Raw genomic sequence first — 24,566 nt, 5'->3', positions numbered from 1 at the left:
TTTGTTAAAAATGTAAAACTTGTATTCCATATCATGAAGGCGCATTTCAAAATTTGCAACAAATTACTAGAGATGCCACGAATATTCGTCAACTATTCGGTATTCGGACTAATCGGCCACTTTGCCGACTATTCGGTATTTGGCCGAATATTGCGTTCTATTCGGCCGAATACCGAATACCTCTATTACATCAATTTATGAAGATAATGCACAATTAAAGTGTCACGAAAACAATTATATTTAAATAATAATTAAAATGTGTTTTCGAGAAGTGCTTCAAAGTTATAAATTAAAATTTTGTTATAAATTAAGAGGATATTCAAGCACTTGCTGGCAAATGATTTTATTTTTGTCATGGGCTAGATTTGCTTGACTCATGAGCATACCCCGGACAGACGGGGGCGACTTAGGTTTGATAATAGTGCATAGGCAAATGAAAGTTGAAAATCTAGCAGAAATATGGCTGCAAATTAAATAAATAATAATGAGTTAATAATAATGCTGTCTGTCCGGGGTATGCGTATGAGCACCAAAACTTAAATCTTAGCAAACATTGTCCTTTGTATGCGGTTACCGACTAGTTTTCATAATAAATATGTTTCAAAATGTACACGTGTTTTACCGATTCGTCCGCCGAGTATTCGGCGCTTCGGCTGAGAGTGTGGCCGACTATTCGGTATTCGGCTGTAACTACTATTCGTGGCATCTTTACAAATATTACGACTAGATTTTCGAAGTGGGGAGTTCTACAATATCTGGAAACACCCTCAAAATTACTTAATATAAACAAACTTCAAATTTAAAATTTTCATATAATCAAATCTACTGAAGACGAATCATTTTGATCAAACATGGCGCCAAAAAAGATGCCTATTACAATATTTGAAACGTAGTGTCGGACCAGGCTAACTCTGCAGGGTATTTGCAATGACAAAGTGAGACGGTGTCATCATTAATTACAAATGACTATGAAAATATTAGTTTGTAATGACACTCACTCACTTTGTCCTGTTCAAGTCGACGCAAGGTTGGCTTATATAGATTGTGTCATTCACGAAGACGCGTGCCTTGACTCTTATTGCCATGTTATTAAAGGATAGATTTGACAAATCTGCGCGTCATCGTGGATGACACGAACTATATGGACTCTATATCTTAATGTAAAGAACTGTACACACCAGGCTACTCTTTATATAGGTACTTATATGACTAGTGCACTTAAAAATATGACTAAATAACTTTGCAATCAACAATTGGACCTTGCTATACTAAAAAACAAACGAATGAGTAAAATTCAAAACTTACATGCCTAAGTATATGTTACTATTATTTGTCGTGATCCAATTTTTCGCACAATGTTCGATACATTTCCAATTCCATGATTCATAATTTTGTATACACCGTGTTTTTTTTATTGAATTCCGTTAACTTCCAGGTATCGGTAAACATGTTTAAGGAAACTAAATGACATAGTTAATTAAAAAAAAAATGTTGTTTTTTAATTAATTTCTTTTTTATAAAAAGTAATTAAATGTTGCATATAGCGTTGTTGTAACACGGGCATTACATTTAACTCAACCAAACAATTGAAATCTGTGACAAATCAATGTCATTTCGAACATTGATTATCCGAGATAAGTACCTACTTACGTTTAGTAGCAAATGCATTAACTCATACTAAACACTAAAAAATATGTAAACAGGACCTAAGACAGGTGTACCGCAATTATTGATTATCTCCGAAATATAGTTAATTAGAATACCGGTGTCTTTGAGAAAGTTACTTAATTTAAGCTCAGGGTGCATACCCTTTAAATAAACGGAAATAAAAAAAAAACACGGTGTATAGGGCATTCTCTAATCTCTGATGTTACTAATAAGGTAAGTTGGGGTAAGATTATCTCCGGGCCAAGACAAACACTTAAATCGAATCCTCATACTGTTTGTCTTGCCTCGAGCACAATAAACTATGTTCGTATGTATAAATGTATGAAACAATTCAGTCACGTGCAAATGAAGTCTATGTTTATTCCTCACCAAATGGTATATTTCAAAAATGCTATTACAATTAGTTAAATGCTACTCAAACGCTTTGCTAAAATTGTAAATATATATTCAATTCCTTTACTGAGAAAGTGACAAAACTACTCTCAAGTTAAAAATCATGTCATCGATGTTTTAAGTTATTGATTCCATAAGGAGCTGGGTAAAACTACGTAATATGATTATAAGTTTTTTTAAACACTATAATTTTTAATAACTTTGGCTGACCAAACCTTGTAACCATCTGTCTTGAGTCCGCAGCAAGCTCTCCACAGAAACGTCGTTACGCTCTCATTTCAAAACGACTAGCTAGACTGCTCTATAACTTTTTACATACAATAAGAGAAGGTATACCTGTCTATGGCTGTGATTGGTTTATGTAGCTTCACATACCATAGTTTAAAAAACATCGAATTAATTTTCATACTAAACTTGTTTGTGCTCTATTCCGTTTGTTTTATAAGCTGGAGCTATAAAACTAATTACAAGCATAAATATACCTCATGTCAATGTATGTGTAGTTTCATTACAACAAAATGAGAACGAAAGTCCAAATTCGACCGAACTTGCTGCGGACTCTTAAAGTCTATATGGGTCCTTCTTTTTTTATTTGGCCTGATAATTTCTAGTATATAGTTCCATGAATAATTTAAATAAAAAACGGTTATTTCTATACCAAAAAGTAATTCATAATAACTCTTTGGATATACGTAATTTCTTATACATAATCCACTTTGATTACTTGATTTTAATTTATTAATTAGTTTCTTCCATTTAATCTTAGTGGATGTCACGTGCCATTTTGTGTTTTATATCCGCTGGTTTTATTATTGGTCGATTTTACAATTCCTTTTAGTTGGTGACTTTAGTGTATGGTCTATTTTGGCAAATATTTTGGACCTTATTGACAGTATTGGACCGAAAAAAACTTATAAACCCTAAAAAAATCAAATCAAATCATATCTATTTTATAAAATTATTAATAAAATCTACACGAATATAACAAAACAACAATAATAATAGTAACAAAGATAATAAATTTTGATCACACATATGAAAGGTTAATCCAGCAGATGACATTTTTATAGGAGGCCATTCCGCGTGCTTCGTGCTCACTTTGCCCAGTAAGTTAAGGGAAAAGTGCGGGCACTTATTCTGTCTACAAGTGATGACTCAGTGTAAGGCCTGAGTGGACGCTCGAGTTGGGCGTGCAGCGGGGCGGGGCGTGCGGCGTGCATGTTGAACAAATGCAAACGTATAGGAGCGGCCTTAGTGCACGCTGCTCAAATTACTTGCGAGCCCGACGCCGCGCTGCACGCCACGCCGAACGCTCCGCTTCGAGCGTCCACTCAGGCCTTACACTAAGTCGCGGACAACAGTCGCTGTACTGCCAACATCAATAATAGCGTATGAAACAACGAATCAAAAGTATCTGCCTTGAATACTTTTCTGAGCAATGATTTCAAAAGTAAAAATAGGCCCGTTCATATAATCCCGACCTAACATTCTCGTTTGGTGTGCCTGGATGGAATGTTACAATGCGATTGGTTGATGAGTTAGTATTACGCGCGCGATTGGTCGCAACTAATTGCGTTACACTGCACGATTGGCTCGAATTCGTGAGTGATAACCAAAATAACACCGCTGAACTGGCACCATTCTTAGTGTCCGTAAGGTCCGTCTTTACGAAGTAATAAGTCAATGTTTCTGAGATATATCTCGACAAATCGCTTTCAAAAGTATATATCTGAAACAGTTTAATTGATCTATATGTTGAGACATCTCTTTTTACTAAACTACTCGTATTAGAGAAGTATCTACACTTTTGACGCACAGTCTGATACGCTAATTTTCATGCTGACGTTACAACTTCAACTGATTTGTTTTTTTTTATATGAAACAATCAAAGGTAACTTCTGGCAAAGACGATAATGTGTGAAATTTTAACATACAGTATTGCTATTACAAGTGAGTGCAATTCCAGATGTAAGTATTATATTGTAGGACCTATATACAAATGCGTTTGTTGTGAAATTGCTTGATATTGAGAGTCAAGGGAACGGTAATATATTATTATAGATTAATTGACATATTTCTACACATATATACTTACACGAATATGCATTACAATTCACTTTAATCAAATCGCGTAACAACACTACTAAACACAACTTGTTAAATATTTACATAACTACTGTAACAGACGATATTACTTACTTCACAGGATGGAATGCATAAGCCTAAGCATAATTTAGATTAATCGCAAAAATACAAAGATCATAACTAAACATGGCGACAAGAACTCGCCCGGCGAACTGAGACGTGGTACAATTCTACATCTATCTTGGAGCTTTAATATCAAATACAGGCGACTGTAAAGATGAAGTGAACCGCAATGGATAATTTGAAAAGAATTCGGAAGAACCGAAACGTCACAAACACCACAAGGTTCGGCTTATGCGGGGCCTCGTTTTCCCATATTCTTACATGCTGTGGAGACGTGGACTATCCGAAAGTCTGAAGAGAAGATGGACGCCCTAGAGCTGTGGTGCTGGAGGACAATGCTGGGGATATCCTGGACCGACTTTCGGACTTATGTCTCCAATGTTTTCATCATTAAAGAGCTCCGTATCAGGCAGCGCCTTTCGACTTTCGTAAAGACCCGCATACTCAGTATTTTCGGTCTCGTCTCGAGGCGAAACAATGACTCCATAGAGCGTCTAGTGGTGCAGGGTAGACCGCAACAAGACCGCGTAAAAAACCACCTATACGATGGACTGACCAGATCGAACCTGCCATGGAAGCACCCCTGAACGCATTTGCCAGAATGACCTCCAACTGCGGAAAATGGCGAGAAATCGTACGGCAAGCAACATCTGTGCCTGATGTAAGCAGTTGCCCACGACACTACATAGAGCATAACGGCAAAGAAGAAGAAGACGGTAGCAGACAGAAGAATGTATTGCTACTGGCACACTTGCCCAAGCAAGAGAATTTGAAATAGATGTGGATTGTCAAAGAAAACTTTGTAGCCACAGTAAAATTACTGCCATCTTTCGAGACATGATTAAAACTTTTAGAACGCCATTTGACTTTGATCCTTATTATTTTACTGATAAATCTTAAATTTGTTAAATATCAAACAGTGGCGCCATCTAAGAGATCTAAGGTCAAAGACAAAGTTATGGCTGCATCGTTTCGAGCGATGGCGCCATACCCCTTAGGTTATGCCCGGTAAGATGGCGCCATTTTTGATATTTAACAAATTTAACACATATCAGTGAAAGAATAAGGATCAAAGACAAATGGCGTTCTAAAATTTTTAATAATGTGACGAAAGATGGCAGTAAATTTACGTGGCTACAAAGTTTTCTTGGACAATACACTTCTATTTCTAATTCTCTTTCGTATAATTTGGTAGAATAAATATGTTCGTATTTTTTTTGATAGGAACGAAAGTCAAAACTCAGGATACGAATCGATTAAGACCCTTAATTAAATTTATGGCAGCCGTGTTGTAATCCAAAAAAGGGCTACGACTTTTTAAAACTCCGTTTTCTGAACCTACTGCACCTTAAATATTTGATAATTCTGTATATTTTCCTCGCAATCGGATTGAAAAGCAGAGTATCTCAGGCATAAGTGCACATTTTATGCATGTAAATGAACCATAAAATTATAAGTGCAAAACTGTAGAGATAATTCATATTTGCGTATAAAATCGCCCGCATATCACTTAAACCTTTGGAAAGTAGAGTTAAGGAATAAAATCTGCATATACCAAAAAGTGTCCGATAAAAAACCATAAATAGGTGGCTCTACAATACTTAGAATACTTGAGAAAAAAATATAGTCATAGACAGCGCACTTCACTCCGTCAGTCACGCCTAGGTTCTTAACTACTCTAGCGCTACTCTGGAGGGATTTGGAACTATTATTTATAGCTTACAGCTGGACGCTTTTGCAACAGTTCTGCCTATGGAGATTGTATTCCATGCCTCTACCTTCCATACTTTAAACCTTAAAAATGTTTCTCGTGCTGTGTACAAACTTTCAACTTTTCTCTGAAGACGTTAACTCTAAATGCAAGAGTTCTACTTTGTAACTTTTTATTTATTTATTTTTTTTGTACAGACGTACACATTCTGACTACATAAGTCCTAGAATGTTTTCCAAGATGAAATCATTACTTAGACTTCTTTACTATATTGACAAACAATACAGCTACGTAAAACCGGATTTTACTACTGTTCCGGTTAAATTTAACAAAATACCTAAATTTTGTGTTTCGGTGTTCAAAAACCTACCAAACGTATGTAAAGCTTCAACTACACTATTTATGTACACATTTACACTAAGACTGTTGACTCTTCATTTTAAATCTTCTTCGTCGTCTTCGACGTAAAGTAAATCTTCCATTTTAGTCATAAACTTACTACTTAGCTGCTCAGGTGCTGGTAGGGACTCCTAGAAAGAAAAGGGGGTTTAACTTTGAGATAATTATTAATTTAGGATAAACTAAAGGCGACAACCCGTAGAGTCGGATCAAGCTAACTGCATAGCATTTGGAACGACTAAAGTGTGGCAATTTCATCATTAATGTCAAATTTCTATAAAAATATGACGTTTACAGATACTTCCACACTTTGTTCTGTTCAAGCCCGTGCAAAGTTGGCTTAGTGTACTCTAATGACTTTCCCACAAAAAATGGTGCCAATGATCAATGTTTTTGATTGTCATACATTTTACCCTGGTGCTGGTTGGGTCTAGATACCCACCCAACTAATAAAACACTTTTCAAGTCACTTGATTAAACATATAAAATTTCATTTAAATATAGGTTGTTGTACTCACCCTTAAAGAAGTTAAAGCATGCACAGTGGGGGACAAGCATATGTATATATAAATAAAACAAACATTAAATCCAAATAACATATACGCACCAAATAGGGCTGCCATCTCGAATTTCGCCAAACCCGGACAAAGATTCAAAAAAACCCGGATATTTGGCGTAAATCGCATTTTTTCCCCGGACGAGTCCGAAAATAATATTTTTAAAAAACAAGACCTTTAATTTTACATGTAGTTTTAATGTGCTTCCTTACATGGAAAGTGTCACTTCCAAACTAGGACAAATCCGGGAAAACCCGGACGGATGGCAGCCCTACCACCAAACCATGTACGATACAAAAACATATGAAACTTTTTTTTAATTCTTTAGCAAATAAGTTTTACGAATAGGGACTTGAAATAATGGAAAAAACTAGACTTAATACTAATTAAATTAAAAACTAGGGAGAAATTCAGAACTAATTGTAAATGGGTCAAAACTATTCTCGTTGTCTTGTTTTTCGTCTCTAAAAAAGGTGTAGGTTTTTGTATGAAATGAAATTTAGACTCTAATTTGTCTCATTGTAAATGTAATCTACAGCTAAAAACATATGCAATGTCTTTTTTTTATATTTTATACCAGCGTGACAGAGTGGTCCAAAACAAGACATCGAAAATAACATCGACCCAAGTATATACCTATGAGTGATCGTATATTACCTATTATAAATTAGACTAGGTATCGGCATAAAATAAGATTAAATAGCTGGTAGTCGGGTTGAAATAATAAATAACATTAAAAAACTTTTTATAATTTTTTATTGAGAAAACAAAGTGAGTACAAAACCAAAGCAAATTGTGTTTAGTGCGACATCGACAAATCGTAAATGTTATCAATATAAAAGTAAATCCAAACATTTCATTCACAAATTGAATAAGCGTTCACAAACAAATCCATGCGTTTAAGTACATGCCACTTATATATTAACGGACACATGCAGTAAAAAGCGACATTGATTTTAAGATATCAAACAGTACTTTCCAGACTTGGTGGTAAAGAATCTAACGCAACCTGATTGGTGGGGATGCGTACCAATCAGAAAGTCATACTATGTAGATACTGTAGGTATCAAGATAATACCACAGAGAATTTGAAATAAATGTAGAATGTCAAAAAAAAATTGTAACCACAGTAAATTTACTTCCATGTTTAGAGCATACACATGATCAATACTTTTAGAACGTCATTTATCTTTTATCCTTATTTTTTCTATGTTTTAAAAAGTGGCGCCATCTTACCGGGCATAACCCAAAGGTATGGCACCTTTGGCCTTTGATCTATTAGATGGCGCCACTTTTTGATATTTAACAAATTTAACACATATCAGTGAAAGAATAAGAATCAAAGTCAAATGGCGTTCTAGTTTTTATCACGTGTCAAAAGATGACAGTAAATTTACTGTGGCTACAAAGTTTCCTTTGACAATCCACCTCTATTTCAAATTCTCTTTGATTATACCGACAAGTTAGTTAATTTTTAAACGCTAAAATCTTAAAAACCCTTTGTGGCGTTTAGCACGATATACAAAAATGTCGTCGTCTTTAGACTGCATAAGAGTAAGCCAATGTAATGAATACTGGATATACAGGGTGATTCATGAGACGTGAGCAGGACTAAGCCTACACAATCAGTAAATGTTAATGAACCGTTCATCATCATATTTAAGTAAAACAATCTCGCTTTATTTCTGTTATTTAACTTTTTGGGAAGGACAAATTTGATAATCTACAATCATGGACACCCTCCAACACTTAATTAAGAAAGATAAAACCTCTTTAACCGTTATGACAGCAGTTTGATTATGAAGAAAACAAAATGTCACACTTGAGTGAGATACGATTATTCAAAAGTAACCAGACATTCAATTTGTCACTTGTTATGGATAAAACAAAGGGTGACCATACATGGCGTAAATAAATTAAAACAATTTTTTTTGAACAGTAAAAAATAAAAGAACGTTAATCTCACAAATACTGGTACGAAACAGTTGCTTATAACTTACTGAATGCTCAAGCTTGATCCTGCTCACGTCTCCTGAATCACCCTGTATTCATGCGGTGTGCGCCACGGTGGATTTTAATGAGACAATAACACTTAAATATTTATTAGTATCAAACAAAAACCGCTCACGATTAGTTAAAAAGTTCAAAAAGTAATATCACGAAAGACAACGAATGAGATTGAGACAGTAATCACGCCTGACGTGTTATATCAAATAAGATTTACATCCTTGCCTGTATTGTTCGAAAAAAAGTACCAATTAACGATATCATAAAAGCACACAGTAAACTCTTATTTTCAGAGATTCCTAACGTGGGGTATATATTGTATTGCATCGTTTTCTTGTGTTACATCTTCTAGTAAACTCATTCATGCAATTAGGTATAACTGAAACTGACGAGGCACACTATCAAACGCAAAATCATAGGCAAATTATCATAAATAACACGTAGTCACGATTTGATTACTGTCACAATACACCAAATAATTAAAGATATTGACATAGTTAATAGCATTGGAACCAGTACCTCGATTGCAATAGCACATTAAACCAGACTTTATTGTAAAATGAACCTTTTTCCATAATTGTTACACATCTACACCAAATATAAATTGATATTTAAAATACTACACTTTTATACACAAAGCTAAAAAAGAACTAGAAAACTGTTGTTATTTGCATGATTTTTAGGCAAAATTGTAGGAACATTCACTGTCAATAACTGATGTACAAAACCTCCTCAACTGAAATCATGGCACACATCAGTCTCACTTTTATCCTCGTAAGGCCAAAGAGAATTTGAAATAAAGGTGGATTGTCAATGAAAACTTTGTAGCCACAGTTACTACCATCTTTCGACACATGATTAAAACTTTTAGAACGCCATTTGGCTTTGATCCTTATTCTTTCACTGATATGTGTTAAAATAGGTGAAAATTAAAAAGTGGCGCCATCTAATAGAACATAGGCCAAAGTTATGGCGGCATCATTTAGAACGATGGCGCAATAACCTTTGGCATATGCCCGGTAAGATGGCGCCACTTTTTGATATTTAACACATATTAGTTAAAGAATAAGGGTCAAAGTCAAATGGCGTTCTAAAAGTTTTAATAATGTGTCGAAAGATGGCAGTACATTTACTGTGGCTACAAAGGTTTCTTTGACAATCCACCTCTAATTCAAATTTTTAATTTTAACGTTGTTGTGAAAATTAGAATATATTTCGTTTGTTTGAGAAATAAATGCTACTTTATTTGATTTATGAAAGGTTCCGATAATATTAAAACGGAGTGTACATTGCAATTGACATTGGGACTTACGAGGAAACATAACAAATAAATCAATAATTTAATGACTTCTGCCGAAATGCAACCCAGTGAGAACTTTTCAAGTTACTTCACATTAGTCAGTTATTTACGCAGCTACCATAAACTAAATATATAATGGATATCATAAACCAATTTTATTAAAAAATAAGATTAAAATCATTGAGCAATTACGACTAACTTTGGCGATATTTAACTGTCATTTAAATTATACATTCTAAAATATATTATGGCTTATACGTTCCTGAATACGTACGTACATCAATTTCAAATAACAAATACCCATAAGCTCTGTGACTAACTAGGTACATGCAGCTGCAAAAGTATCTGTGCTACCAGCACATTCGGAAAAACCTAGACATAACTCTTTTACCCATAGTAGGGTAGATATGTTTGCAGCAGTTTGTACCTAATGTTGGCGGACGGAGCGATACAAACAATAGCAAAGAAGAGACGCACTGTGGAAACTTATTCAAGAAAAAATGTTTTAGTGTACATTTCAATTCCTTTGAGTTTTCGAAGATTCATATTAATGACTTTTTGTCACGTGACAACGTGTCTTTTTCCCAGGAAAATATTCGGTAATGTAAAGATATTTTCGATTTCCACTGTACGTAAGTTTCTGAAAGCGGGGCGGAGTAACATGTAACTTAGCGCTGTTACATAAACTTTTTACTTATTTATTCGATATCGATCACAGTTCGTAATACACTGGAAGATTTAACCGTGTTAACCGAAAAGGCTTTCTGGCTATAAATAGATACTTTTGTAATGATTCGGTACATGATTAATACAGGTTTAAAATTTATTAAAAACAGTACGAAGATTAAGTATTTTCTTTTGTACTCTAAAGTTTCTATTCGTGTACATTTTTTACAATTACTCTGTACATTTTTTTATGATTTTTTAGAAACATTTTACTTTTTTTACTAGCTGTCAACCTTTCCGGTGTCACGGCTATATTCATTTTAGACCGGTCAAACTTAGACAAATATTCAGCACCTGAAGTTTTAAGACAATACTGAAAAACGTGACATTAGTACAGTTTTTTGAGAATATTGCTCGATGATTTTATTGTGGCTATGAGAAGTGTACGTAAAGGTTAAGTTCAAAATTACAAAATAAACGAAAAAAAAATAGCCAAGAAAGAACTCGCGGTTGCTACAGCGGCAGTGGGCTTGCATTCCATAGGTACTTATATAGGTACACGACAGTACGAACTATCTGAAATGATTTTTTCGAAAAGGGTTTCCTAAGCTGTTAAACAAAAGGCATTGTTTCTTTTCTGCGCCGCGATGGCTTCCTAATTTCTCATTGGTGAAAAGGATCACGCTCTAAGAGGCAATTTCAGCATTTTACTTATATGGTTTAAATTCAGGTAGCAGCATTCGAAGATAACACGTTTGGGTAATGTAGGACGATGGGTAAGAATATTCTGAGACAACAAAAAGCTGTTACATAAATTTGAGCCATATGTACACGCTTAAATTGGTTTAATCCTTCTCACTAATTCGGTATTCGGTAGCCACCGCGGTGCACAAAAGAAACAATGCATTTTATTTAACAGCTCAGTGTTTGAGGGAAAAAATCATTTGAGAGAATTCGTATTATAGCAGTTAAATGCGTACGAGCGCGGTTGGATACAAAAAAAAAAGTTGCGACCCGCCCCACAGCGCACCCTAGCGGTTTGTAACTACAAGTGTGTTTGAGCCTTTAGAGTGCAATTTGTGTAAGTTTGACCGATCCACACGCTGGCGGAGTTAAGAGAAGCGCCTCGACGGCAGCAGCCATTGCTTGCTGGCGCGCGACGCGTCCAGCCGCTTGAACGACTGAAACATGCAGGTGTGAGGTGCGACATTCAACTTTAAATGTTAGATAATAAGGGTTCGTACACCGAATATATGAGCGTGTATTTGTAAAACCAAAATATGTAGTTAAGAATCTACCTTTAATAGGTATTCATGCATCTTAAAGTGTTTTTGTATTATACAAAAAAGATCTCAGTAAGTAATTTTTAATAAAAAAAATTGTGTTAAAAACATTTATGAAATGAAATAGACCAATCATTAAGCGGTAGTTTTTCAGTTACTAGAGTGTGTATTAAAAAATGTCAGTGTTAATTTATACATTCACTGTAGCATGCATATACATGAACAGGCAAACACACATACAACATGCAACACAAGAGCACAAACAAAATTGAAGCATCCGGAAACGAATTCCACAAAAAGTTTATCCAAATGAAAGAACGACAATGTCAGACGTTGTCTGTGTTTTTATCTATCTCTCTCTCTCTCTCTCTCTCTCTCATTCTTTCTCTTCTCATTTATAATAGCTCACTCTCGCACTACATTTTTCACAATGCCAAATGTAAAGTACTAACCGGTATGGAAGCGGTTGGGCGGAAGTAGACCTTATCTCCGTGCAACAAGGTTCAGTTAACTGTCTCGGGTACTGACCGTTATGGAAGCAGCCGGCGTGAGGCAGCGGTGCATATTCCGCACACGCTGTAGTAGACCTTATTTCGGTGCAGTAAGGTTCAGTTAACAGTGTCTCGGGCACTGACCAGTATGAAAGCGGCCGGCGCGAGGCAGCGCTGCATAATCTCGCACACGCCGTAGTAGACCTTATCTCCGTGTAGTACGGTTCAGTTAACAGTGTCTCAGGTACTGACTGGTATTTCCATAGCAGTCGGGCGCGAGGCACCGCTGCGTGATCTCGCACATGCTGTAGATCTAGTAGATCTCCGTGCAGTAAGGCCGAGAACAGTCTGTACTGACCGGTATGTGTGGGTGCGCGCTGGGGAACGGCTTGATGCAGACGAGCAGCACGGTCATGTTGTCGCAGCCGAGGCCGCCCGTGGCGCAGTTGGGCGCGAGGCAGCGCTGCATGAGCGCCTCGCACACGGCGGCTGGCTCCCAGCCGCTCAGTAGACGGACGCGGCAGAATGATACCACTTCCTGAAACATTACAATATGACTGGGATGTAAATTTGCAAGCTGAAAAACGACATTGATGTTTTAAATTTAGGACCGAGTTTTGATTATTATGCTGACGCTTTATCGAGACCGTGGGCCTCGAGTAGGTAAAGCTGTTCAGAGGTGGCGACTCACAATTTCGTTATGCCCAAATTTGGAATTTGAGGAGGTCCTGAAATGTTTTTGACCTCCTTCCGGCTCCATTTACTTCATAAAACAATAAATCTGATAAGTTATGATTTTGACAAAAATTTCCCTTTCCTATTGTGGAGGAAGCGGTTGCTGAATCTCTTCCTCCACAATAGTTCCCTCGAGTGTTGATAATTATGAGTATTGTGACTCTTTACCTCATTGGACAACACCTCCCAAATGCCGTCGCAAGCGATCACGATGAACTCCCAGTCGTCGTTCAGTTGCCTAACTTGTACATCCGGATACGCTAGAAAAATACAATAAGGTTATAATTAATGAATAATCATATTAGCAAACTGCGAAATTTGAAACCCGGAATTCGGAAGTTAAAATTAAATTCGGATAAAAAGCCCAGAATTCGGAAGTCAAAATTAAACGAATCCGCACGCCGTTCTGGTTTGTAAGCGAAACAGCTCTAATCTCGTGCATAGCAATCTCCCACTTGCACACCGGAGCGAGATACCAAGAATGTGAGAAAGAGAGCAATGTCAAGACCGCGTTACCAGTGACGATCTGATCCCTCGGAGACAGTCTATAGTTCCGCTTGAACACGTAGTCGCCCAGCGCGCGGGACAGAGCCAGGTTGCCGTTAACTCGGTTGAGCTGGACCCAACCCCCGCCCGCGGTTATACGACGAAGCTCCTCTTCGTTGTTCGGCTTGTGGTCGTAAGAGAGCATTTCCACCTGAAAGTGATGATTATATTGTTAATTTTGGGGACTAACCCGAATGCCACGAAAAAATGCCCTAAGGGTTGCAACGCTGGCAGCGTCCAGAGTTTACAGCGTCCTATTCTAAGGCGTCAAAACACGACCAAAATATTCGGCCAATCGCTCACACAATCTTTTGTGAGACAAACTAAGTGGTCAAGAACAAATGGCTACGCAAGTACACGAAATAAACCTATCAGTTTATTTAATATCATAATGACATCACGCAACTTTTCAAGAATTAAGAAAATAAAATAAAAGAGACTACATATCCTAGCAAGAAAATGAATCGAATACCTGATGATGCAAAGAATTTGATGAGGTGTTTTTATGGAGGCTCCTTGGTGGACTCGTAGAGGGCACACTTGTTTAAGTCAAACAAAATGAAAACTTTTGTAAATAATAATAACGAAGATAACCACGAAAGCAAAAACAATGACCAAACCACTGCGCCTCGGACGCTCGCAATAGGCCTAGAGTCACCCACGTTGTCAGTACAGTGTTCTCTTTGATAAGTACCACCACAGCTATAGTTGTGCCGTTCTCGAGAACGTTCCCCATTTTGTATGGAGAATGTTCTCGCGCGAGAACATTCCTTATACATAACGGGGAACGTTCTCGAGAACCGACACTGCCGACCTTCTATTGAAGCATGTCTTCTCACATAGCCGGTTCCATGATTAAACCTAGTAAACTAGTCACCGCGCCGCCTCCGCTCGCTATAGCAATAGAGTCGGCCACGTTGGCGCAGTACAGTGTTCTCTTTGGACAGTACCTACCACGACAGCGACACTGCCGACCTTCTCTTGAAGCATGTCTTCTCACATAGCCTGTTCAATGGTGAAACCTAATAAACTATTCACCGCGCCACCGACGCTCGCTATAGCCCTAGAGTCGCCCACGTTGGCGCAGTACAGGGTGTTGTCCTTGATCAACACCACCACAGCGGTGCTGCCGGCTACTTTCTCTTGAAGCATGTCTTCTTCTAACATAGCTTGGTCCATGTCAAGGAAACCCTAGAAAATCAAGTACTAGATTGCTTACGCTGTTTTAGCATCTCACACTAGTAGTCATACTTACGAACGAAATTTATAATTATATGCCAGATGCTGAAAACAGCAAGCCATTAAATTAAGGGTATAAAATATTAGAATTTTTGATACACTGAAATATATAATGAAATAACTGCAAAAGATAGTCTCAGTCTTAAGCGTATATTTCTATATCTAATAAGAATTCAATTATTGTTTATTGCGAAAAACAAGATGTTACAAATAGATACAAGGTTGGTCTATTCTAAGACAAAACAAACCGTGTTTAGACTTTAAAGTCTATACAATCGTTGAAAATAGTTTTTTTTTTGTGGTTTTTGTGAACGAAATCTAACGGGACTTCTGTGAACCTTCGTTATAACATTTAGCGACCCTAACCCTCACATTGTAGCAAGGATATTATCACATGCAACGCTAAACGTTGCGAGGTCGAGTTCACACGCGAACTCCTTGTACCCAGTAATAATTAAATAACCATTCATAGACCTTATTGAAAGAACATAAGGTTCACAAATGATCAGAACACGCAAGGCCTTGTAATAGTTCACATCATTAACGAAAATAACACTAAGGAGCTAAGGAGTTTCCATATATGTTTGAAATCTGAGATGAAATTTCAACAAAACATTACAAGCAAATAAATACCGACCTTATTTTCTCTGCAAGAAAATTGTAAAGACAGTTTATGCAATATTCAGTTTAACTATAATAATAATATATTCGCCGAATCCTTGCCATTAGGCTGTCTAACAATATGTAAGTACATAATTGCTCACGCTGAACGAGGAAAGGTAAATGAAGTGATTCTGTTGGTTCTTAACAAACGCATCCCTCGATACGCATCCTCGCACCTCTGGCGGAAACGCAGCCTAAGTCGAGAATCGGTTGGAACCAAACAAGAAATGATTCATAGGTGAAAGATATCAACTCATTAGGGCTTTAAAGAATTTTGTCAAAAGTAAGCACAATATTAGGGGTAGAATAGTAAATACAAGTCAGTGATTCATAACTCTTGCCAATTTTATATGTCTATCTATTATACATACATATCGTCGTCTAGTACCCGCCACAGAAGCCTTATTATGCATACTTTGGGAATAGATCAAGTTGAGTAAGGCTTAGAACGCACTGCGATTGATTTCTTACGGTTTCAGTCTAATTTCTTGCGGGTTTAGTCTTGCAAGAGCGAGCTCTTATGAAGCATGCCGTACGTTAGACTGATTGAGTGTGCAGCAAAGGGCGTCAACTGGATACCTAGTCCTAAATTAATTATGTATTGACAGCCACACTCTTGAAGGACCATTGGTAGGCCTTAAGGGAATTGTCAGTTAACCCTTTGACCGCCAAAGACGTCAACTGACGCGCGCGGCTCCAGCCCAATATTTTTTTTTTATTTTTTTTTTATTTAATATATATATAATATTAGCACTAACAGATAAACCTTACATGCTAACACTCAGGTTACATTTAGGTATATTTACTTCTTAACTTATAATAGCAATATACAATACATTATAAAGAATCTAAAGAATATATTTATTTCAAGAATTTGGCATTACAAGAGCAGCAGTACATTGATCCCCACACTAGACTTAGCCTGTAAAACTATATCAAACTTCGTACATTCCGACAATGTTCACGATGACGCGCGTCCGATAGGCGTGACGTTCAAAGGGTTAACAGTGTAGATGGTATGAATAAAAATACCTGTTTCATAGCCTCTTCAATGTTCCCCAGATGGTACTCCGGGCGCGCCGTGATGAACTTGTGAAGATGTTTACCGGCGTACTCCGCTATGTTCGCTCCTGAAAATTAGACGACTTAGTTTACACTGGGAGGTTCTCAATGAGGAAAGCAATTGGATGGTTTTAGCCTTCTGACTGTATATGGTTTCAGTAAATAGTTAAAGACAGACCATCTTCTGTCTCTCACTCATCGTACATAATATTAATATAATATTTAACGACCGCCATAAACTTTCCATAGCTTTCGCCAGCCTTCCCTATTAGTAGGGCGCGCCCCACGACGGTAAGCACATTCATAAAAAGGGGTTATGAAAATATAATTTTTGCAACAAAGGTAGTCAACGCCAAAAGGTATAGAAAGTGGGGAAACTAAGCTCGTGACAAGTTTTGGCTGTAGCATTTGTGTAAGAGGTTATATTGCGTCCGATTAGGTGAGATCAGTGAGCCAATGCGAGATCCCATATGCATAAACGGGCGTCGAGCCCAAGCCTGTCAAAGTCCTTGGAACTGTCAAGAGAACGCGATGGCATTTCAATAGCTTAGCGGTAGGTAGATCTCCAGTCGAGCCCTTAACCATCCCACAGAACCAACCTCCGTGTCCATCGTATACCGCGAAGAACGCCGCCCCTGGGTCGTCCGGCAGCGATAGTATGTGCGTATGCGAGTCATCCATAGACACGCGCCAGCCCTGTATAATACGAGAATATATTAATACAGAGACCACGAAAAAAGTCCTACGCACATGAGACAAGTTATACACGCTAAAAGTATACATCTATGTTGGATTAACCCTTTGACAAGAAACGTGAAAGGTCGTGAGTTCAAGCTCCTATGGCAGTCTGTTAAGCACTGTGTGTCTGCGAAGCACTGGTGGCCTAGGAAGCGCTGGTTGCCTAGCGGGAAGAGCATGCGACTTGCAATCCGGGTCGCGGATTCAAACCCCGGCTCGTACTGATGAGTTTTTCGGGACTTATGTACGGAATATCATTTGATATTCACCAGTCGCTTTTCGGTGAAGGAAAATAACCGGACTAATCCCAATAAGGCCTACCTAGTTGGTTACTAAGTTCTGTTACTCGATTTGCAACCTCTTTATTTCCGTTACCTAAAACAAATGCTACCGAAAAAATGACAATGTGGTGGATTTATGAGCTATAATTATATACCACACATAACGCTTATCTCGTCGTATCTATAATGAATTGGGGCCTAAAAGAAAATCGTATCGCAGTAATTGCATTGCACAAATGTGGGCGCCCGCCAAACATGATTTTGAAGTTGCTTGAAAACCTAAAAATCAACAAACAATTTGTTTATCGCACAATTAATAGATACAATAGTACTCAGAGCTTCGATGACCGCAAGTCTGAAAGACCACGCACCGTTCAAACCCCAGCTCTAATAAAGGCAGTGAAGGCGAAAATTGCATGAAACCCCGTCCGGAAGCAAAAGCAAAAGAACTTTTGCTTCCGGAGAGAAGAGAAGCTCCCTAAAAAAAGTTATCAATGGAGACCTTGGACTACACGCTTACCGCAGACAAAAAGGTTATTTGCTTAATGGACGATAAAAGACCATGAGGCTAGAGAGAAGTCGCGTGCTATTGAAGCGGTACGCACGAAATGGCCACCGAAAAATACTATTTACAGATGAAATTTTTTTTACCATTGGAGAATGTTGTAACCGCCAGAATGACAGAGTGTATGCAAAAAACAGTCAAGAGGCGATTGCGGCTGTTCCGAGAGTGCAAAGAGGCCATCATCCCTCTTATGTGATGATCTGGCTGGGTGTGTCATACTGAGGGCTAAAACACACAAAGGTGTGAAAACTGGGGCCAAAGTTTACCAGGAAACCGTTCTCGAACCAATAGTGAAGCCTTTAAGCCACACCCTATTTCAAAACCAGCCATGGGTCTTTCAACAGGACTCAGCTCCTGCACATAAAGCAAAAACAACTCAAGCCTGGTTTCGAAGGAACACAATTGACTTTATTGCCCACGAAGACTGGCCGTCCTCCAGCCCGGACCTTAACCCCCTGGATTAGGCCATATGGCAGGTTATTGAGGAGAAAGCCTGTGCTTAACCCCACCCAAATCTTGACTCCCCCAAGTGGGCCATAGTTAAGACAATGACGGAATTAGACATGACAATCGTGCGTGCCGCTATTGATGACTGGCCTCGTCGTTTGAGGGTCTATGTCTATGTCAAGGCCAGAGGAGGCCATTTTGAATGATATTGTCATATGTAATTCCTGATTTTGTGTAATTCATTTTAATATATAGTTTATTCAACTTTCGTTCTTATATTTTATGTAGATAAAGATTATTTGCAGTAACAGAATTTAGTAACAAACTAGGTAGTTTACCCTCTGGGTTGGAAGATACCACTTTCAGATGGCAGACGCTTTCGTTAAAACTAGTGCCTACGCCAAACCGAGGGATTAGTTGCCAAGCGGACCCCAGGCTTCAATGAGCCGTGGCAAAAAGCTGGGACAATGCGAGGAAGAAGAAAGGTACATATAATAAATTAAAATAATGTATTATGATAAAATACCAGGTTACAAATACCGTACTGTCACCTCAATACTTTCTGTCAACTCAAAAATTTATGCATTTATTTGCAAACGTTAAAGCCCGACCAGAAATATACTATGATCATTGTAAAGAGGGCGCTGTTATTCTCTTGTATAGGGTGACAGTTCAGTTTAGTATGAAAAATTTAGTTCCAATGAAACTGCAACATGGCGCATGATCATACATTACTAGTCAGGCATTAGTTACTGTCCTGCCAGCAAAATGCCCCCTAGAGTGCGATGGCTATGGCACTGAATTTATGTCCAGCTGGTTCCTTACACATCCATCCAAATAGTGGTGAGAAAGCACCTAGTAATAGACAATTTTTTTTTCAAAAGAAACCTATCTATACCCTTTAGGAAATAACTTGCACATTGCTCATTGCAAGTTATTTCTCTTGCTGGCATATCATATAGTTTTGCTTACCTGCATGCATGACGAGCCAATGAGGAAGCGGGAATCCTGGCATGTTGTAGACTGCTTCTCTGTCACCGGCTCCGAGAGGGTCTGACCCATAACTCTAGACAATGCAAGAAATATCCCCTTTTACACACCGCTTTGATTTTTGATGATAACTAGATCATTTTATCATTTTTTATAAGTAATTATAATAAAATAATTTTAACAAGCAGAATTGTCTGCAAATAATGCTAATGCATGTGATGTTAATAGCATTATTCGCAGACGTTTCTGCTTGTTAAAAATTAATTTAGTATGGGTAGCATATTGTAACTGGTGAACTATGGCTCAGTTGGCAGAGCACTGGAGTATCAGTAGTCTCACCCAAGGCAGTAATTTTTCCACTTTTAAATATATTCTAAGCATAATTATAATAGTTAAAAAATACTAGGACCAATTTTCTCTGATAATAATTAAGTTTTTTTTAGTTATGACTAACAATTGCACATCTGCCATTTGTAATCTGAACTATTTAAACAGCTGGATTATTATTTACAAAAAGTTATTGAATTGATATTTTATTGTATTATTCACAATGAATTGTAAATACAGTATGGTTTACCTAGAGAATGAATCTATGTAAAAATAATTACTTGTTTTACAACTTTACCTCCAGACTCTGTCACTACAATGTATATTCAATATGGAGAAAAAAAAAATTACATGAATAAGATAAGATAAGAATAGCCTTTATTGACCAAAATAATAATTCATTACATATAAAATTTTACATGAATTCATATGGCATTTATATTGATTTTAATAAATATAATTTAATACCATTGCTTTTCATTAATTATTTAGTCTGCCTTCTTGGCATAGGCCTCCTCCAGCTCTCTCCATAGCTCTCTGTTCTGTGCTGTCCCAATCCAATTAACTCCCGCATGCTTCTTGATGTCATCCAACCATCTCATTTTTGGTTTACCTTTTCTCCTCCTTCCATCTCTAGGATACCATTCCGCTACCTCTCTATCCCACTTATTTTTACCCTCTCTTGCCATAATTACATGAATAACCCAATAAAAAGCTGGTTATCAGTTTAACATACACAACTTTAAATAACTTCACAATATACAGTTGTGGTTAGAATTAAATAACTTCACAGTATGCAGGTGTGGTCAGTATTAAATAAGTTCACAGTATGCAGGTGTAGTCAGTATTAAATAACTTAACAGTATGCAGGTGTGGTCAGTATTAAATAACTTCACAGTATGCAGGTGTGGTCAGTATTAAATAACTTCACAATATAATTACTTAACTATCTATTGAACATCTTTGTAAATTTTTCTGCATACACAGACACATATACCACACACACACACACACACATACACCAATTTAAATTTATATGTTAAATTTTCATTATCAATGATTCTAAATTTTTATCTAAAATTGTATAAATAAAACATCTCCCGCAACTAAATTTCTGGGAAGGAGTGCTGTTTACCCTAAAGTACAGGTTATACCTTTTTAGGAAGCAGAATTTCTATATCAACAAAATATTTGTAATGTAAAAATAAAATGAAAATAAATAAATCTTAGAAATCTTAAATCTTATTATGCAGCAGTGGTCAATATTAACTAACTTCACAGTATGCATGTGTTCAATATTTTTGTTTATGAATCGCAAGAGACACAATGTACAAATACAAAAACAAAGCAATTCTAGAGCCACTGCATTCACTGATACACACGAACTAATCTCTTGCACAAAAACAAAACAATTATATCACAGGGGTTATCAAATGAAAACGTCCTCTGTTTGTTTACTATAGGTAGAATTCAATGCAGATTCAAATTACATAAACAAAATAGGCAATATACTAACTAAATCTACTTTTAAACTAAAAGCATTGCACGAAACGTTGAACTAAACGTTTCAATTCGTTTTATACGCGCGTTTCGGTTGGCAACTAGTCCTTACTTTCAGTGAAATTTAACACCAACCAAACTCTAGTACTTGACACTATGACTAAGTTCTGATGTCATTCGCATATACGTATCTTATGCAGAGACTTACCCGAACAACGGCAAGACAGATTGTTTGTTGAGCGATCTACAAGTGCCTTTTAACGGATATCAGCCGTATTATCGAAATTAAAACAAAAAACATGATAACAACTACCTACAGTGTTTATCTAACGCCTATAACTACAACTACACAATTGTCATATGAAATATTTTACTCACAGTTAAGAAAACACTAAAACGTCTGATGAACTACAAAATATCTTAATGTTTACTTGCAAAATAAATGCTTTATTTATACGAGTAGCTCTTATGAGATCGAAATGCGTAAATATACGAAACGTCAAGTTGACAGCTACCATAGAGAACATAAACCAAAGTTATGTGATTCGTGGACCGTGCAATTTGCTCTCAGTTTTTCCGCCACTAAACACTTCACGACATAGACCAGCAAACCCCGCTAAATTTAAACGTGGTGAGCGTTATCATATTATCAATTCATTACAAAACATAAGTGTGGTCATTAAGAAAAGCAGTACCGGCTTTTCTTTAACAATTAACATATGTAGGAAGAAAAGAATTGGTGGTCCGGATCTTTAACTAACCTGATAATTCTAGACGCCGCGGAAAGGGCCATATCATCAGTTAATACACTAGTATTTATGCAACGTGATTTATGCTTTTATATCACAGTTTATCACAAGGCTCGGGAATATTAATAAAACACTACAAAAAACACATCAAAATAAATAAAATAAGCAATGAAACTTACACAGAATTTTGAATGACGTGTGATTTGAAGTATTGATATTTGATTACTAGCCAGTAGGTATTTAATATTGTTTTTATGCAACGTAAAGCAAAGAGTTTTTTCCATTTTTTTAATGATAGAGTCTGTTCGGAAAGAGAAGAGTCGGGGAATGTAATGGACCCCATACATTCCACGACTCTGCTCTTTCCACGCAGACTCTATTGTTGTTTATTGTAAACATTAAGGTTTATTATTGTTAATCAATTTAGTTTAGGGCACTTTACGGCATATACATATATTTATTTTAGGGCATTTTACTTTCCAAGTGCGTTTTTTTTACGATAAGCAATTAAAACTTATATATTACAGATATTTAACTCCCCTTTTCGTAAATAATGAATAATACTTCGTAAATTGTTAAAAAGTTACCCTCAAGAAACACTAGAAAAGTTTATATGGTCTGTCAAACAACTTAGTCAGTAAAAAAAAGTGCTAAGTAAATTAAATTTTCTATGGAACGATAACACTTCGCGCCTACATTTTTCAAATTTGCTGCTTTTTTCTTCTGACGGAAAGGGCTTGACAGACTATACTTAGTGATGTTTTTTTAATACACATATATTTAACTATTTTTACTTTCCTCATGTTCGAAATTAAAAGTAGACTGTTTAACTCAGGTGAAAGCACACTACGTTCGAGCACTAATTCAATTCAATATTTTTAATTCGAATAATACAATCCATATTAGTGTTAGTACATAGCACAGCAAAACTTATAAATCTATGTTAGTGACACCTATAACAACAAACAAAAATAAAAATAATAATAAACATTAATTAATAGCGGCGCGGTGCGGCGAGCGGCGGCGCGTGCAGCCGTACCCAGCGCGTACTAAACTACCTCGACTGAAATGAGTGCCTTAATTTGCATCCCTTGGTTAAAAATCTACTATTGTATCATAGACGTATTAAATATTAAAGTGATTAAAGTGACGGCCGTGTCATTTTCACATCGCCACCTCAATTTTATGTCTCGTGATGTGCCGATTTATTGTTCCCCAATACGTTTAGATAAGAACCCGACCAGTACCTGGTACACCACAGGCACGGATTTTTCCTTCGTAATTAATTACGATTATTTACCAGTACCTATATACATTAATTATTGACTGTGATCGATTTGAGTTAAATATATCATCGAAGGTACCTCGCTCATGTAAAGCCGCCTCGCCATTATTAAATATGTCCCTACCTCAATTTTGACACCACATTTTGTGGATTACCTATTGCAACTTCGAAACAATTTGTCCGATGTAGAATAGAATATAATAGAATAGATTTTATTTTTATTGATTGTAAAAAAAAAGTTTTTGAAAAAAGAAATACATTCGACCAAACCAAAATCTGGCAAATGAAACATCGGACAAACATATTTCTAAGTCGCGATATGATACCATTGCAATCTGTCGAAATCGATCATAGCTGAACCCATATCCAATAATTCAATTTAATTTAATTCAAAATGAGCCAGCTTAAGGATTTAAGCTAGTTTCCCTCCAGGGCCTGACTTATCTTTCCACACTGTATATCATTGTCTACTTAGCACAACACAAGCCTTATTGAGCTTACTGTGGAACTTAGTCAATTTTTGTAATAATGTCCTATAATATTTATTTATTTATTTATTTTATTTATTTAAAGTATTGATTCAAGATGTTTTCATCAAAATATGCCAATACCTACTAATTGATAAACGATACACAAACATATTTATTGCTCGATTGCTATAAATGCCATAATATCATTCATACCGAGGTCGAGTTAATATAGAAACTAAACACCGTGATGTAGCAATATGACGGTTAGTTGACGAAATGTGACATC

At 36.7% G+C, this 24,566-nt stretch overlaps 1 protein-coding gene across 3 annotated transcripts; it reads right to left on the bottom strand.

The window, feature by feature from the left end:
* On the bottom strand, nucleotides 1-22,740 carry LOC133525030 (probable protein phosphatase 2C T23F11.1). 3 transcript variants are annotated; one of them, XM_061861226.1, is made up of 9 exons: nucleotides 22,538-22,740; nucleotides 19,932-20,025; nucleotides 17,528-17,624; nucleotides 16,899-16,996; nucleotides 15,003-15,155; nucleotides 13,935-14,115; nucleotides 13,587-13,678; nucleotides 13,042-13,221; nucleotides 1-6,510 (listed from the first exon to the last, which is right to left on the bottom strand). In XM_061861226.1, exons 1-9 carry the CDS (start codon nucleotides 22,567-22,569, stop codon nucleotides 6,415-6,417), a joined length of 1,023 nt encoding a protein of 340 aa, XP_061717210.1. In that variant the 5' UTR covers nucleotides 22,570-22,740; the 3' UTR covers nucleotides 1-6,414. The 3 variants fall into 3 exon arrangements, with proteins under 3 accessions (XP_061717210.1, XP_061717212.1, XP_061717211.1); XM_061861228.1 differs by lacking the exon at nucleotides 22,538-22,740 and adding an exon at nucleotides 22,155-22,435; XM_061861227.1 differs by lacking the exon at nucleotides 1-6,510 and adding an exon at nucleotides 8,986-12,090 and having other exon boundaries at nucleotides 22,538-22,739.
* Nucleotides 22,741-24,566: the final 1,826 nt, after the last annotated feature.

This window comes from Cydia pomonella, chromosome 14 (assembly GCF_033807575.1).
Source record: "Cydia pomonella isolate Wapato2018A chromosome 14, ilCydPomo1, whole genome shotgun sequence".
NCBI classification, from domain to species: Eukaryota; Metazoa; Arthropoda; class Insecta; order Lepidoptera; family Tortricidae; genus Cydia; species Cydia pomonella.
This window is presented reverse-complemented; position numbering and strand designations above follow the sequence as displayed.